The following is a 14759-nucleotide window of genomic DNA, read 5'->3' on the forward strand; positions in this document are numbered from 1 at the left end:
GCCTATAATCCCAGCACTTTGGGAGGCCAAGGCAGGTGGATCATGAGGTCAAGAGATCAAGACCATCCTGGTCAACATGATGAATCCCCGTCTCTACTAAAAAATACAAAAATTAGCTGGTCATGGTGGTGTGTGCCTGTAGTCCCAGCTACTCAGGAGGCTGAGGCAGGAGAATTGCTTGAACCCAGGAGGCGGAGGTTGTGGTGAGCTGAGATTGCACTATTGCACCCCAGCCTGGGTAACAAGAGCAAAACTCCATCACAAAAAAAAAAAAAAAGGTTATTTGAGGCTGAGAAAATAAGTTGTCTAAGCAGCAACATTTTTTTTCTCTCCACTGTCTTCCTGATAAATCCTACCTCTCAAGGGACAGAAGACAACACCATGCCACCATGCCCATCGCTTGCTTCCCTGGACTTTTTCGGGCTAACAGTGGCTATATGACCTTCTGCCAGGAGGAAGAGGAAGTCTGTGAGGTGCCTTCTGGGAAACACTTTTCCCCTTTGAAAAAGGAGAGAGGTACATGGATGAGTTTTGTCCTTCCCTTTTGGCTTTCAGGTGTTTTCTGGTGAAGCAAAGGGATGCTTGAAGCTGCTGTGGTTATCGTGAGACAGTGAACCGAACACTGCCAACAATGAGAAGGTGGCAGAGTAGAAAGCCGAGGGGCGTTTGGAGATTGGGGGACTTAATGATGCTAAGCCAGCCTCAGGACCACCTGCTTCAGGATTTCTTATATGAGAAAAATGAGTCCCTATCCATTTTAGCCACATTAGTTCTGCCACTTGAAGCCAAAAGTATTTAAATTGAACAATAATATTAGATGATCTAGGAGGAATTCAGGCTATTTTTTAGTGGTTCAGCAACTAAAATGTGCTATTTGCGGGACTTGGAAGTAGTGTCACGGGGCCATGCTGGCTGCCCCCAAGCTCTCCCAAGAGTCTACTTTACCATTCTACTTTCTAGAGACAATGACTAATGTGTGCCTGAAAGCTGACTGTACCAGAGTCCTTTCTTAACATATTTTACAATCCACTTTCTTGAGGGTTCCATTTATTAGCATGGAAGCAGGTAGGAAGCATGAATTGTGCTGCTAATAGTCATGGATGTATTTACTAAATGTTTCCCAAGCTCCTCTGCAAGCCTCAGTGACCTAGTGTTTAAATAGGGTGATAATAACTCCTTATTCATGGGATGATTGATAGAATTAACAGAAACAAATGCATGTATATTACTTATCACAGTATCTGGCATAGAGTAAATGTTCAATAAATGTTATCAAAAACAATGTATTATTTAATAGTATTGCCAGATATTGTTCCAAGATTCAGAATCCTAATGATGAGCAAAATAGATTTGGTCACTTCCATTATAGAGTTTGTGCTCTAGTAAGCATGAGTCTGTGCACCAGAATCACCTGGTAGACTTTTTAAAAAATAGATGCCTGATTAAGGAGGTGGGACCTAAATCACGTGGGACCCTAAATCCATTACATTTTACAAAAGGTCTCAGATAATTCTGTTGGACATTCAAGCTTGAGAAGCCCTGTGATACAATACAGTAAGTACCCTGAAAGAGTAAGTACAAGATACTTTGGGAGCACATGGCTCATTGGGGTCGGGGGTTGGCTAAAATGCAACAGCCAAGGTGAAACCTAGATGGCATTTGAGAGGAATGCTGGATTCACTGCAAGAAACCTGGGTTCTGATAGTGGGTGTGTCTTGTAGAAAGTGTATGTTAATCTCTATGAACTTCAGTTCCTGATTCTATAAAATAAAAATGCTTAAACTTGTTCTGCCAATTTTATGGGAGCATTTTAGGTTGAAGTGAGATAAGATCTATGTGAACATGACTTGTAAATTTCAAATTTGGGTAAAAATATAATAGACATCATTAGGTAATTAATGGGGAAATTTGAAGATGCATCTCTAAGTTTTAAGGTTGAGGTTAAAGAGAGCAATTTTACTTTCTCACAAAATGTTCTGAGTGCACATGAAGTCAGATTTCTACTAAGGAGGAGACAGCCAACATTTATGGCATACCCACAATGTTTCAGAGACATTGTTTAAAGGATTTAGTTTGAACCTCACAACAACAAACCTGTGATGTATGTACTGTAACTGTATTATATATGAGAGCACCAAGACTTAGAATGGGGAAGCAAAGTGTTTGGTTTCTTGGTTGGGAGCTGGTGGAGAAGAAACGCAAGCCCTGGGCCAGCCCATAGCCTGGCCCTTGGCCTTCACGGCACACTGACTCTCCCACACCACCCTGCGGGAGCATGAACACCAGCTTGAGTGGTGAGATGGTTCCATGCTTGTGGCTCAGCTTTCTTAGGGTGATATATGGTGGCCCTCCTCCTCAGCAGAGTGACCAGAACTCGGTGGTGCTAGCTACATGTGAGAGGCTGAAATGTGAAGTCAGGAATCAGGACAGGAGAGAACACAGCAGATACCTGTGGAATATTTGTCATTTTAGAAACTTTAAACGAACTGCCTGAGAATTCTGGCATTCCCTCCGGAGGAAGCCATGCCAGCACAAACAGCGACCTCCTCCACTTTCAAATTGTAGCAATAATGAAAACTATCTTCTTAATAACAATCCTTACAACAGCGTATGGTTTTCCAGGAAGATAAGCTAAATATTAAAGTGGCTAAATTCTGGGCTCCTTTTGAATATGGCTTAAGAAATTTATGTAGGCTAAAATCTCAGGACAGATCAATAGCACTGTCCTTTGTGGAAAGAGGAGATGAGAAACACCTGTGTGGATGGATTTTGTATATGTGTGTTGGGGTGGGGTGTGGAGGGAAACTGTTCTTTCCCAGTGACATTAGCAAGCTTTCATTTTGGTTTCAGCCTGTAGTGTAATGGTTCTCTATTCTGGCTGCACTAGAGAATCATCTAGGGGCTTAAAAAACCATCAAATGATTGGCTCCACCCAAAATCAATCGACTCTGTATGGTAGAGCAGCAGCTAAGTTCAGGGTGTATGGCAAGGAATATTGGACTTAGGCTATGTGGCGCTGGACGAGTTACTGAATCTCTCTGAGCCTACCTTCCTTTCAGGGCTGGTGGATTGGTAGCACTTGTGAAAAATCTACATTTAAGCCTAATTTCTCTTCCTTCTTTTGAATGTAATGTAATGTTAGTGATCACCTATTCTTATCCCTACACTTGAAGCAGCTATTGTTACACCAAACCTGGGCATTGGTGCGTGAAATTGGGTATTCTTTTATTCTTTTCGCAACACCACACTCTTGCCTCTTTAGTACAGGTACTTCCTATGTAGTAGCCTCTACCACCAGTCAGGGCCATAGATTCTCAGCAAAAGTAGGGTGGGCAGCAGGCTTAGGGTCTGCTCTTAGCAAATGTCCGCTTGGACCTGTAGAGTGTGATTATTTGTCCACAGGTGGCAGAAGACATGCTCTTCACCACTGAGGATAGGGGTGTTCTCTTGCTTTCAGGACCCTGGACAGAGTTTGCTTTGGCTTGTTCATTTGTTCCCAAGTAGAGATAACCTCATCTGCATGCTCTGCAGAGAAAAGGCTGCTTCTCAGAGGCCATATGGAGGCAGTGAATGCCCTCTTGGACCAGGAGGCCTTTCTGGTGCCAGACTCTAGACCCTGCTCTCAGCAATGAGAATAAATAGCTCCTACCTTCATAGAGTTCATATTCTGGAAGGGAGAAAATGAATGCCCACTAAGGTAGGAGGATGAAACAACAGGGCAGATGGTAGTATTTTAGGCGGTGGAGGTCGGGTGAGTGAAGGCCTCTTTGAAGAGGTGACCAGAGCAGAGACCTGAGTGCAGAGAGGGAACAAGGCATGCAAAGTGTTCTTCCTCCACAGAGTGAAAGATAGTGAGGGGAGTTTTCCTAGCAAAAGAACAGTTATGTCTAAAAGTGCTGAAACGAGCATATGTGGATGCTCTCAGAAAAGCAAAAATCTCAGTATGGCTGGAGGGAAATAAGCAAGGGATGAAGTGGATGGGAAGTCATGGAATCTTGTAAGAGTTTATGTTCAATTTTATTATATGGGTGGTGGAACTCCACCAGAAGGTTTGGGGCAGGAGTGTGATGTTTTTATTTACATTTAAAGAATACTTCTGGTGATCCGTAGAGAATAGACAGAAAGAGAGTAAAAACAAGATCCAGGAGATGAGTTAGGAGATGACTTCATGGATCTCAGTGCTGTTCAGAGCTCAGAGGGTCACGACAGAGATTGTAGAAATGGCTGGATTTATAACTTTTCAAAGGTATTTTTGGCAAGATGCATAAGGTAGGTTAAGAAGAAAAGCTAAAATAATCCCAAAGTTTTATATGCTATTTGAATAAGTGACCGGATTTTTTACAGTCAAGTAAAAGATGACACAAATGGGCTGCATCTGATAAGATAGTAGCAAAAAAACAAGTTTGAATTGAGAATGAATAATCTATAAGAAAACATCGGTACATGTTGTATACAAAGAACTTCTGGCCCACAGCTGAGGAAGGCTTAGCTTCTGGAGCCATGAGGTGGTTGCTGGAGTCCCAGGGAGCCAGTTATTGCTGCTGTGAAAATCATCTCAATGTCAAACAGGTACTATCAGGCAGGATTATGCACATGTGTGGGTGCATATGGGTGCATGCATGCATGTGTGTGTGTGCACAGGTGTGTGTGTATGTGTGTGAGTTTGGGGTAGAGTGGTATGACGAGGGCAACAGAGCTAATGAGAAGTTAATGAGAACCAGGGACAGAAGAGAGTCATCTTCACCAAGAAGCAGACAGTTCTTCTCTAAGAATCCCCAAGGGTTAGTGAACATGGAATCTTGGAATACGACTCCAGACACTTACAGCAGCTCTCCTCTCCTTCCACCTCTTTGGAAGCCCTAGGCCACCATGGGTTTGGGAGATAAAAGTCAGATGGGCCTTCAGAACTGCAGGAACCCACTGCAGCAGTGAGGGCATGGGAAGGGAGGGGTAAGAGACATAAGCTTCAAGCCCTGGCAGAAATCCAGACATGTGGAGGGTGAACTTCCAAAGGGGAGGAGGAGAGAAAAAAGGAATAGAAGGTAAGACATTTTCCAGGCAAACCCCTCTTCTTTTTAGGCTCTGTTTCCATTCACAGAGACTAAGGCCCTAGGAAAACTACGAATAGTCAATGAACATGATGCTTAGTCGAGCCCGGAAATGAGTAAGGAATGACCAAGAAAGTCAGCATGCTGGGAGGCAAGAGAAGGTGAGCTGACGCAGCAAGGAGGAGAGAGAGCAGAGAGAGCCGCAGACTCCACCTGAGTCACGTCGACTCGTATGACAGTCTCCATGGGGTCCCACTGCAGGCACCCTTGAGAAAAGATTCCTCATACACTTTTCATCGCTCAAACATCTCTTAAAAACGGCTCAGCCCTGGAGTGCAGCCCATGCCAAAGCAACAAATTGTACCCTCTGTCAGACACGCCTCTGCAGTGGGTGAGAAAGGAGTAATTATAATCTGCAAATCCTGATGACATTCATAACACCCCGATCTATATTTAATAGTAGCAAAAATCGTTTGCATTTACAGCTATTAGGCAGCTCGCTTGTGGGGGGAGGTCCTTCTTCTGTCCTTCTTCACAGCAATAAAGCATAATAAAAAGATGAAAACAAGGCTTTGTGGGTTTAAAAATGATCTCCTTGTAAGAGGTTCTCGTAGTATCATAAACTATCAAATGGCAGCTGGGGAGGTTTGTGGAAATCTTCAAATCCCAAAGTGAAATTGAGGGGATAAAATTCCAAGTCCAGGAAGCTCAGCCTCCCACACCTTCTATAAGCCACTACGGCAGGTACAATGGGAGGAACACTGGTCCTTTTGTGTGTTTCAAATTCCTGATCTTGCTGTCTGAATTTTGATGCTGATTTTGCCTCTAAATATTAATATTTCTCAGTCCTGCCTCCTCTTTTCCTCGTTATGGCCATTTGGCTAGCTCGTGCCCTTTCCATCTCTGGCTTGGAAGGATGACCAGCCCTCTAGATGTTCCTCACAACTTCGTGACAACCCCTCCAATCCATGTTCCACAAGGCTGCCAGCACCCCACCCAAGTCCCCACCCAGTGTCCTTCACATACAGGAAGGACAAGGAGTGAGTTTCTTATGGCGTGAGGTACCCCACACTGAGTTCCTTCAGCCTCCACCTTCCAACACTCAGACGAATCCTTAGTGTTCTAGTAAATCTGCACAGCTCTCTCTGCTGCCCCCACACAGCATTCAGATGCTCAGCTCATCCCCCTGTGCAGCACTCTTCCCTTCCTGTGGCTTGTTTCTAACCCTTTGCCTAATCATCCCTCCTTCCCATGTGGTCCCACAATTCTCTGCTCCTGCTGCCTGGGGATACTTCCACAGGCATCCTCACTGTCTGTTTTCAGGTCACCCTTCCTTCCTAGACAGTGTCTTGTGGTCTTTGCCATCCTGCTTCAGTTCTTGGCCTCTACTTCTCAACTCATGAATCCGTATGAATGCAGATCTGTGTTCTCTAAACCATCCACCTAACAACTAATTCCATAGCACCACTAGTATTGCTGTCACTTCGTGTTTGGTGTGTTCATGCCGTCACATCAAATATGTGTGTCTTAGAAATGTTTCTTAAAGACCTGAACCTCAGAATTCCCCCCAGTACAGTGCCTGGTGTACATTAACAATAACTATTTATCCCTCCTAAAGTATAGAGTGCAGTGGTCACCCGTACGCATTCAGTTATCTGCCTGGCTTGAAGTCTTAGCACTGCGATTTATTAGCTAGGTGATTGTGAGAGTCACTTGTCACTTGTTAACCACTGTTTGTCTCAATTTTCTTTTCTGTAAAATGGGGACAATTATATTATCAGTTTTAGAGGGTTGCTAAAGCAAAGTGAGCAACATTATTTCACTATGTTTATTGGTGCAAAATTACCCTGGGGAAGTCCTGCCTCTCAGTCTTTCAAGTCTTCCAAGGCTGGCAGCTCAGCTTTCTCCTTTACCCAACACCTTTTACATTTAATTTGATCTTCAGAGCTCTCCTTACGTATCCTTTAGTAACCTCTTCTGCTTCGGTCCCCTGCCTAGTTACTCTGAAATTGCAGAGCCTTTGCCCAGGCATTCTCATCAACCCTGTAGGTGGGCTGCATTCCTCCCTTAGAGCAGCCTCCAGGCTCCTCTTCCTCCTTTGGCAACTCAACCTCCCTCCCTGGCCGCAGGCAATGGTGTGGGATGGCAGGACATAGATTTCCAAGCCCAGGATAAGACCATGATTCAGTGTGTATATATAGATTTTGCCCTACATAGATTGCTGGGCTAGTCCCAGAGGGAAGTAGCATGTCCTCAAATTTCGATTCATGACCCGTCTCTACCAATGGTTGGTTGAGTGATCCATGAGTCACATAATTTCTCTGGAATAGTTGATACCTACTTCATGGGTGTCCAGAACTAAGTTAATATTAGTAAAGCATTTACTTTTGGGGGTAGGGAATCCCAAAACATCAAGTAAAGAAAAATGTTAAACAGGAACTGCAGTTAGCATTAAGAGCCTGGAAGTCGGAATGATGCCTAGTTACCTTTATCAACACGAAGCATACACTATGTACCTGGAAAACTTAGAAGGAATAACTTTTAGCTTATTATTTCACGTGTTAAGAGGTTGGGGAGGAAAACAGCACTTTGCTCGAGCTTCCCGCTTACCTCTGCAAAAACAAAGGGTGCGTCAAATTGGAAGCAGACGTGGCCGTGCTTGATAGCTTGAACGGAGGCGGGGCCACACCGAAACATGCCTGCATCACACAGAGGAAGGGTGGCGTGAGTCTGTCATCTCCAGTTCTGGTGTCCACATACTGCAAGATTCATGGCACTGAGGGTGACTCTGTAGAGACCAGTGTTCCCAGTTTCATCGCTGACTTAGTCCAAATGCTTTCCAAGGCTCAAGAGGATTTTGTCGGCCATGGAAATAAATACAAGGCAGCACTATTTCTGCATCTACGCTGCCACCTACAGACACATACCCAGATACATTCCTGCCAAGCGGGTGTCTTACACAAGTATTTATCTCTTGTTCAGGTGGTATCTGAAATGTTGGAAATGTTGACGTGCCCTCTGTGGTTGTGTTGCTGTTGCTGTTTGTTTTGCTTTTTGTCTTTTGTTTTTGAATATCATGAACACATGTCAAGTTTAACTGGAGAATTTGGACATTACTTATGCATTTTGGCCATGCCCACCATGCATTTAGGATGTCAGAAGGCCCATGTTACTCTTCTAAAATATTTCGAATTTTAACCACCTATCCATGGTTAATAAGAGATTAGCTGCCGTTAGTCCCCTCTAAAGTGTTCCCATAACATATATACCAGAACACCAGAAAGTGCTAAACTTTTTCCCTTAAAACCTAAGATTACAGTATGGTTCTATATTATATAAATATGCACTGAATGTTTATGCATGTGTCTGTGTGTACCCATCAATATATCAGCACCTGAGGAAATAAACATAATATCCACAGTCTACTGATTCTTTACATTATCAGATTAAAGAGAGATGGAGGCTTATGATGGGATTTTATAAAAATCTGGAGGAGGTCAGAGCTGCAGCTGTTTAGCATAGTTGGCAAGTTAGAAGACAAATACCCACATACTCCAGCTTTGGAGGAAATCATACGACATAAAAGGAGACCAGGTTCTGGAAAAACAACAATTTAAAGGATGATCTATAATTATGTTTCAAGTTCTCAATTTTCTCTACTGCCTTATATCTTATCAGTGCATACTATGAAGGGCTGAAGTATATTTTAAAGCCTAGTAAAAATGCTTACAGATATTTTCTCTCCTGTCTTCAAAACTGCTTAGCAAAGCAAGAATGGACAAATTATGTTGTTTTATATTCTTTTTCTAAAATTTGTAAAATAATCAGGGGAAAGCTGACTATTGAAATGAAATTAAACCTGATTGGAAGGTAGCTAACACTGTGCATGTGCCCAGAAAGCACGCCTCAGATGTTGGCTCCCAACAGGCATGGTTCCCGCAAATCAAATGCAAGCATAAAGCAAAATAAAGATCAGCAATGAGGCAATTTCCCTGAGGGAGGACACAGTTTTACCATCGCTATTTTCCTGGGGGGTGCTGTCCACAGCTTGCCAGCCTCCAAATCCAACAGGAAGGTCAGGCCTTGTCATCCATGCTTCATTCCAGCAATGGTAGTTCCTTAGAAACACAAACCCAGAGACATTAAACTTCCCTTCACAACCAGTGCGCTGAGAGATCAAGAAGTGATGCCAAATCCTGTTCATATGCCATCTACAGATAATTGGAATGGATTAAGCCAAATCTGGGGGTTCCTGGAAATATTCTGGGGCTCTAGACTTGAGTTATCCAGGCAGATTCATTCTTGTTGGTATCTCTGGGGGCACTCATATGGCTTTATGTCTCTCTCCCCCTGCTAAGAGCAGCTTCAAGGCCACCCAAAGATATTTGAATCAATGCATTAAACAATTTTAATCTTAACCATTCTCTGCTGACTAATGTAACAGAATTTACTATATACCGAATGGGTAGGGAAGAAAAGTTAACCAAAGCTGAAATATTTATTTTGAAATCTTAATATAATTCCCATTTAGAAAAAGCATTTTCCTTTGTGGCAATTAAACAATAAATACTTGTGATTATGGTCTTAGACCACTGCCATAAAAACTATCACAATTATCACCGATTCTAATTTTCTATAATTTTCATCTTGTGTCCAACAAGAAGAATAGGTTGTCAGGGTGAATATCTCTACCCTTTATTAAAGGTGGGAAACTCAGGAGCTAAGGGCCATGGAAAACTTCTTAGAACTTTGAATATGACCCTGGAAGCGACAGCATTGAATAAAATGTCATCATGAATTGTATTATTATGTCCTTGGAAAGACCTGAAATTATATGACAGTACAGAATCAAATGAGAGCACATTAACCCCTCAGCACCATAGAAAATGTTCATATAGTAATAAAGATTTAATAATGCAGTGAGGTAGTTACTGCAGTCTTTGTTTATGGCACTGATGAATTTCAGGTTCAACTACCATGGGTCCTTTCCCTAGACGCCCTTCAATGTCAGCTGTTTGCCCATGCTCCCATCTTTGTCTGAGTGCAGCCCATTTCTGATTAGCTCAAGAGATATTAATTTCACTATGTACCCACTATGCACCAAGCACCTTGCTAGGTGCTGGAGATTCAAAGATGATCGAAGCATAGATTTTCACGCATAAAGTCCCTCACAGTCTAGGAGAAATTACAAACCTGTAAACCAATTATCAAAACTGTCATAGGTTTGCTGTGAGACTTAAATAAGTTAATACATGTATTTCAAACAGGAACTAGCATGTGTTAAGTGTTCAAAAATGGTAATGCTCAGACTTCAAAAAATAATTAATTTAAATGATCCATGGTAAAATGGAAGTTCGTTTGGGATGCCATGGAATCTCAGTGGAGCAAACTGTCAGGATATTTGGGAAGTGGTATTTGAGCTGAGGCTCAAAAGATAAATGGGAGTTTAGGGGGTCAACAAAAGGAGGAAGAACAAAGTTGCAGTGGCATGAAATAGCCACCATGGTGTGTCTTGGGAACTGTCTGCTGTGTGTTGTGGCTGAAACATAGCACATTTGAATATTCAGGTGCATAGGAGGAGAACAGTGATGACAGCCAATGCATAGAACCAACAAATACACATAGCATATCATAAGTGCCAAGTGCTGTTCAAAAATCCTTATGCATGTTAACACATCTGATGTCCTAGTACTCTGTAAGAACAGTCTATTCTTTGAAGATAACACTAAAGGCTTTGGAAATTGGGGCTGCAGAAATTCTAATAGTCTATAAAAATCTGGATATAATGATATATGTTCTTCATTGCCAAGGCACAGAAGAGGAGAAAATTCTCTAACTCCAGAGCAAGAAAAGGATAAATCTCATTTCACAAAGAGACAAGACAGGAACATAAGTTTATTGAGAGCATGCCTCAGTTGGAATGGTTTGCTAACAATTATAAGCAATTTGGAGCTACGTTGGAAATTGTCACAGATAAATCACAAGAAGGATCTCAGTTTGTGAAGGGATTTGACAGAATTGGAGGTATCCTGCGTTACGAGTAGATTTCAGGGAATGGAATACCAAGGAGGAGACAATGAATTTTTTGACCTTGATGACTACTAGGTAGTCCACAGGGATCCAGCAAAATGGGCCTCAGTCTCCAGCATCCAACCCAAGGAGCATATCCATGGTGGAATCCAAACAGATCCCTGCCTTACAATTGGCACATTTCCTAAACTGAATCCATGAGCATTGGATACTGAAAAGAAAACCGAAACAAAACCAGACCCAACCCTACACTTCTGTTTGTCATGGTGTTGCTGCAGCAGCCTCAGTGGAGTGAAGTGTCCTGGTATTTGGGAAGTGATATTTGAAGTGAGGCTCAAAAGATAAATGGGAGTTTAGGACTAAGTTCCTAAATGCCACTTTGGACTAATTTTAAGAAAGGATCCCAGTTTATACTTTGACTCGATGGTGAAATTGGCTGCTCTTGTCTTTTATGAAAAACAAAAGGATTTTTTTAACCTTCATACATAGAAGCAAAAATACTTTAACTGCTGTAAACCTTTAAAAGTTAATAGAAATGAGATCATACTGGTTTGTTTCTTATTTTGATTGGAGAAAAATTAAATTGCTGCATTTCACAGTGACCCATTTACATGGCATTCTCAGCTTAGACTGCATAAGAAGAAATACATGCGGTGAAATGTTGGAACCATTTCTCTCTTGGTCTCTGTTTAATGTTGAAAGGGTGAGCTAATAGGAGCCAATTTCAACTTCACTCCCTCATGCTACCCACCGCCCCCCACCCTAGACTGGCAGTTTAAAGGATGCAAATTGCATTGCAAAATCAAACTGACTCATGAAGCATTTGGGTCGGTATACTGTTTACTTCCATCTGTTTGCAGACACATTTGTACCCAGCGTTTGGGAACCCTTTGTATTAATGTTCTGACAAAGGTCCCTATAACCTTAACCCACTCGAAACCAATTTGAGATGGATATGATGGGGCTTGGGCTTCTGTGCTCTTGCTGGGATAGGGAGAAATAAAACATGCAATTTAAGTGGAAGTGAAGAAATTTAAAGAGGGTTTTATTTTGCTTGGGTCAATCCCTGTTAAAAGGGAGGTGGATGTGTTTTCCTTGTGTTGGATGGCATGAGATCATGTGAATGTTTTGATTTAGTAAAATGAACTGTAAGGTTTTTCACAGGAACAACAGACGTGTATGATTGCAAGTAATGATAAACTGCTGACTGCCTGGTGGGGCTGGAGCATCTGTTTCAAATGTGGGACTTACAAGAACCTCTCACATGAGAAATTAGGGATGGGTTGGAAGAGATGGGACACAGCTTCTGGCACCATGGACTTAAGACCATGTTGGACCCAAAAGTTGGCCTGAAACCCTGAAACTTATGCTTCACAGTTGGTGTGTAAGTCAGACTTGAACCCAGCTGACATGCAAGGTCATGGCTTGCCCAAGCTGGTGACAGTGAACAAAGTGTATAGTATGTGCCCAGTGGTAGCAATGGAAGAAAGTATACCAAATGGACTTTGAAGGACCAAAGCTTTTTTTTTTTTTTTTTTTTTTTTTGAGACGGAGTTTCGCTCCTGTTACCCAGGCTGGAGTGCAACGGCGCAATCTCGGCTCACCACAACCTTCGCCTCCTGGGTTCTGGCAATTCTCCTGCCTCAGCCTCCTGAGTGGCTCAGATTACAGGCATGCGCCACCATGCCCAGCTAATTTTTGTATTTTTAGTAGAGACGGGGTTTCACCATGTTGACCAGGATGGTCTTGATCTCTTGACCTCGTGATCCGCCCGCCTCGGCCTCACAAAGTGCTGGGATTACAGGCTTGAGCCACCGCGCCCGGCCAGGACCAAAGCTTTTAAAAGTCAGTTGGTATCACCTCCACACTGACTAGGGTAGTGGGGTGCATTTGGTTTTCAAAGTGATTACTTATAACACTTTAGTGCCTGACTACGGTTCTTTACTTGATTCAGTCACTCGTAGCTTTATTGGTCTGAACCAGATCCTTGTTCCCAGGTTACAGACCTGCCTATCGTTCCAATAATCCTGTTTCACTTGAATGAAGGGAGTATGTCTTCAACGTAAAGTTTCTGGTTCTCACACTGTACTCTGAGGTCCAAATGCTGCCTGCCAATGTGTAACATGACGTCTCAACCCCCAGTGAGAAGAGTCTATTCTCTGGTGTTCACCAACACGGGACACTTCAGCAGAACAGGCTTTTATGCTTTGGGCTCTGCTATTTGTTTGCAGAACACCCAGGAGCGAGCAAACATGCTCTCTTCACAGCAGTACCTTAGGGTTTTGCCATTGTAAATGGGTCTGATGTGATATGACAAGACCAGAGAAATTGGATATAAATTTACATTTTTGAATATGCTTGTTGTTTCACATGATACATTTCAGGTATATAGCTCCTTTTGTGGTTTTTATTTTTACTATTTAAGTTTGGAAATGGTGCCAAATTTTTGTATTTCTTTAATCAATGTGTTCTCTTCAGTGATATATATTGCAGTATATACTGAGGTGTGTGTCAAATATATTAATATTTATTACACTTACACATACAAACGCAATTAAGGGGAGGTGAAAACCATAGCCTTTGCAATCTCTATAGCCTCTACAGACAGATTCAAAACAGCAAAATCTTGGTGTTGTGATGAACAGAAATGGAGAAGAGTATTAAACCATATTTAAGAAAAGACAAAACCATTCTATTATAATTATCCCCAGTTTATAGGGGAGGAAGTTGAAACCCGGGAAGGTTAAGAACCTTGCTGAGGTCACACAGTTAGTTAACGATAGAGCTCTGACATCCATGCTCTTCAACAATGAGCTATGATATAGGTGAGGAGAAGATTGTGAAATCCTTTGATGTCAAATTAAACATTTGGGCTTTATTCTTAGGCAATAAAAAGCCATTGGAATAATTTAAGAAGAAGAGGTAAACTTGTCAATCTCTGTTCATGAAGATGGATGGAGAGACAAGGCTGGAGGTTCAACTAAGTCCTCCCCTGCTGCCGCCCACCCCTGAAGAACTGCAATAGTCTGCAGTGGACCAGAAAGGCATTCAGGTCGCCATCATCATGAAGAGGGAGAGGAGCCATTGGGAGGTACAACCCACAGGTTTAGGGAACTATGAGAGACTTGGATGAGTTGGGGAAGACTTTTGCTTCTCCAAGGAGTATGATGGTTTTGTTTACCAAGACTGTGAATAATAAAGGAAGAAAAGAAAGTCTGTGTTGAGGCTAGTGGTGATGGGTGGGTGATCAGCCCAGTTCTGGACAGGATGAGCTTGAGTGCCTGTGAGAAATCCAGGAGGTGAGGTCTAAGAGGCATTTTTGTCTACACTTGTGATGCTCTGGATTGGATGAAGAGGAGGAGGAAGTTGCAGGAAGATTGGTGGATGGTGGAGGAGGGTTAAGCAAAACCACCTGAAGAATGAATGAGGAGGGGAGAAAGAGGTAGGTTCTTCCTGAAGAGTGACCTAGAGGCTGGGCACAGTGGCTCACACCAGTAATTCCAGCATTTTAGGAGGCCAAGGCAGGAGAATTGCTTGAGCCCAGGAGTTTGAGACCTGGGAAACATGGTGAAACCCCGTCTCAACTAACGATACAAAAGTTGGTTGACCTGTAGTCTCAGCTACTTGAGGGGCTGAGGTGGAAGGATCACTTAAGCCTGGGAGGTCAAGGCTGCAGTGAGC

At 42.7% G+C, this 14759-nt stretch overlaps 1 protein-coding gene across 2 annotated transcripts in view; it reads right to left on the reverse strand.

Moving 5' to 3' along the window:
• The window catches only part of F13A1 (coagulation factor XIII A chain), a 173931-nt gene that overhangs the window by 42501 nt on the left and 116671 nt on the right, over positions 1-14759 (reverse strand). For both annotated transcript variants that reach the window (XM_010338078.3, XM_010338077.3), the window contains exons 9-10: positions 9063-9166; positions 7659-7747 (exon numbers count right to left, since the gene is read on the reverse strand). In XM_010338078.3, the coding sequence (XP_010336380.1) occupies positions 7659-7747; positions 9063-9166 (193 nt within the window). The remainder of the gene's footprint in view (positions 1-7658; positions 7748-9062; positions 9167-14759) is intronic.

This window comes from Saimiri boliviensis, chromosome 4, assembly GCF_048565385.1.
Source record: "Saimiri boliviensis isolate mSaiBol1 chromosome 4, mSaiBol1.pri, whole genome shotgun sequence".
Taxonomy (NCBI): domain Eukaryota; kingdom Metazoa; phylum Chordata; class Mammalia; order Primates; family Cebidae; genus Saimiri; species Saimiri boliviensis.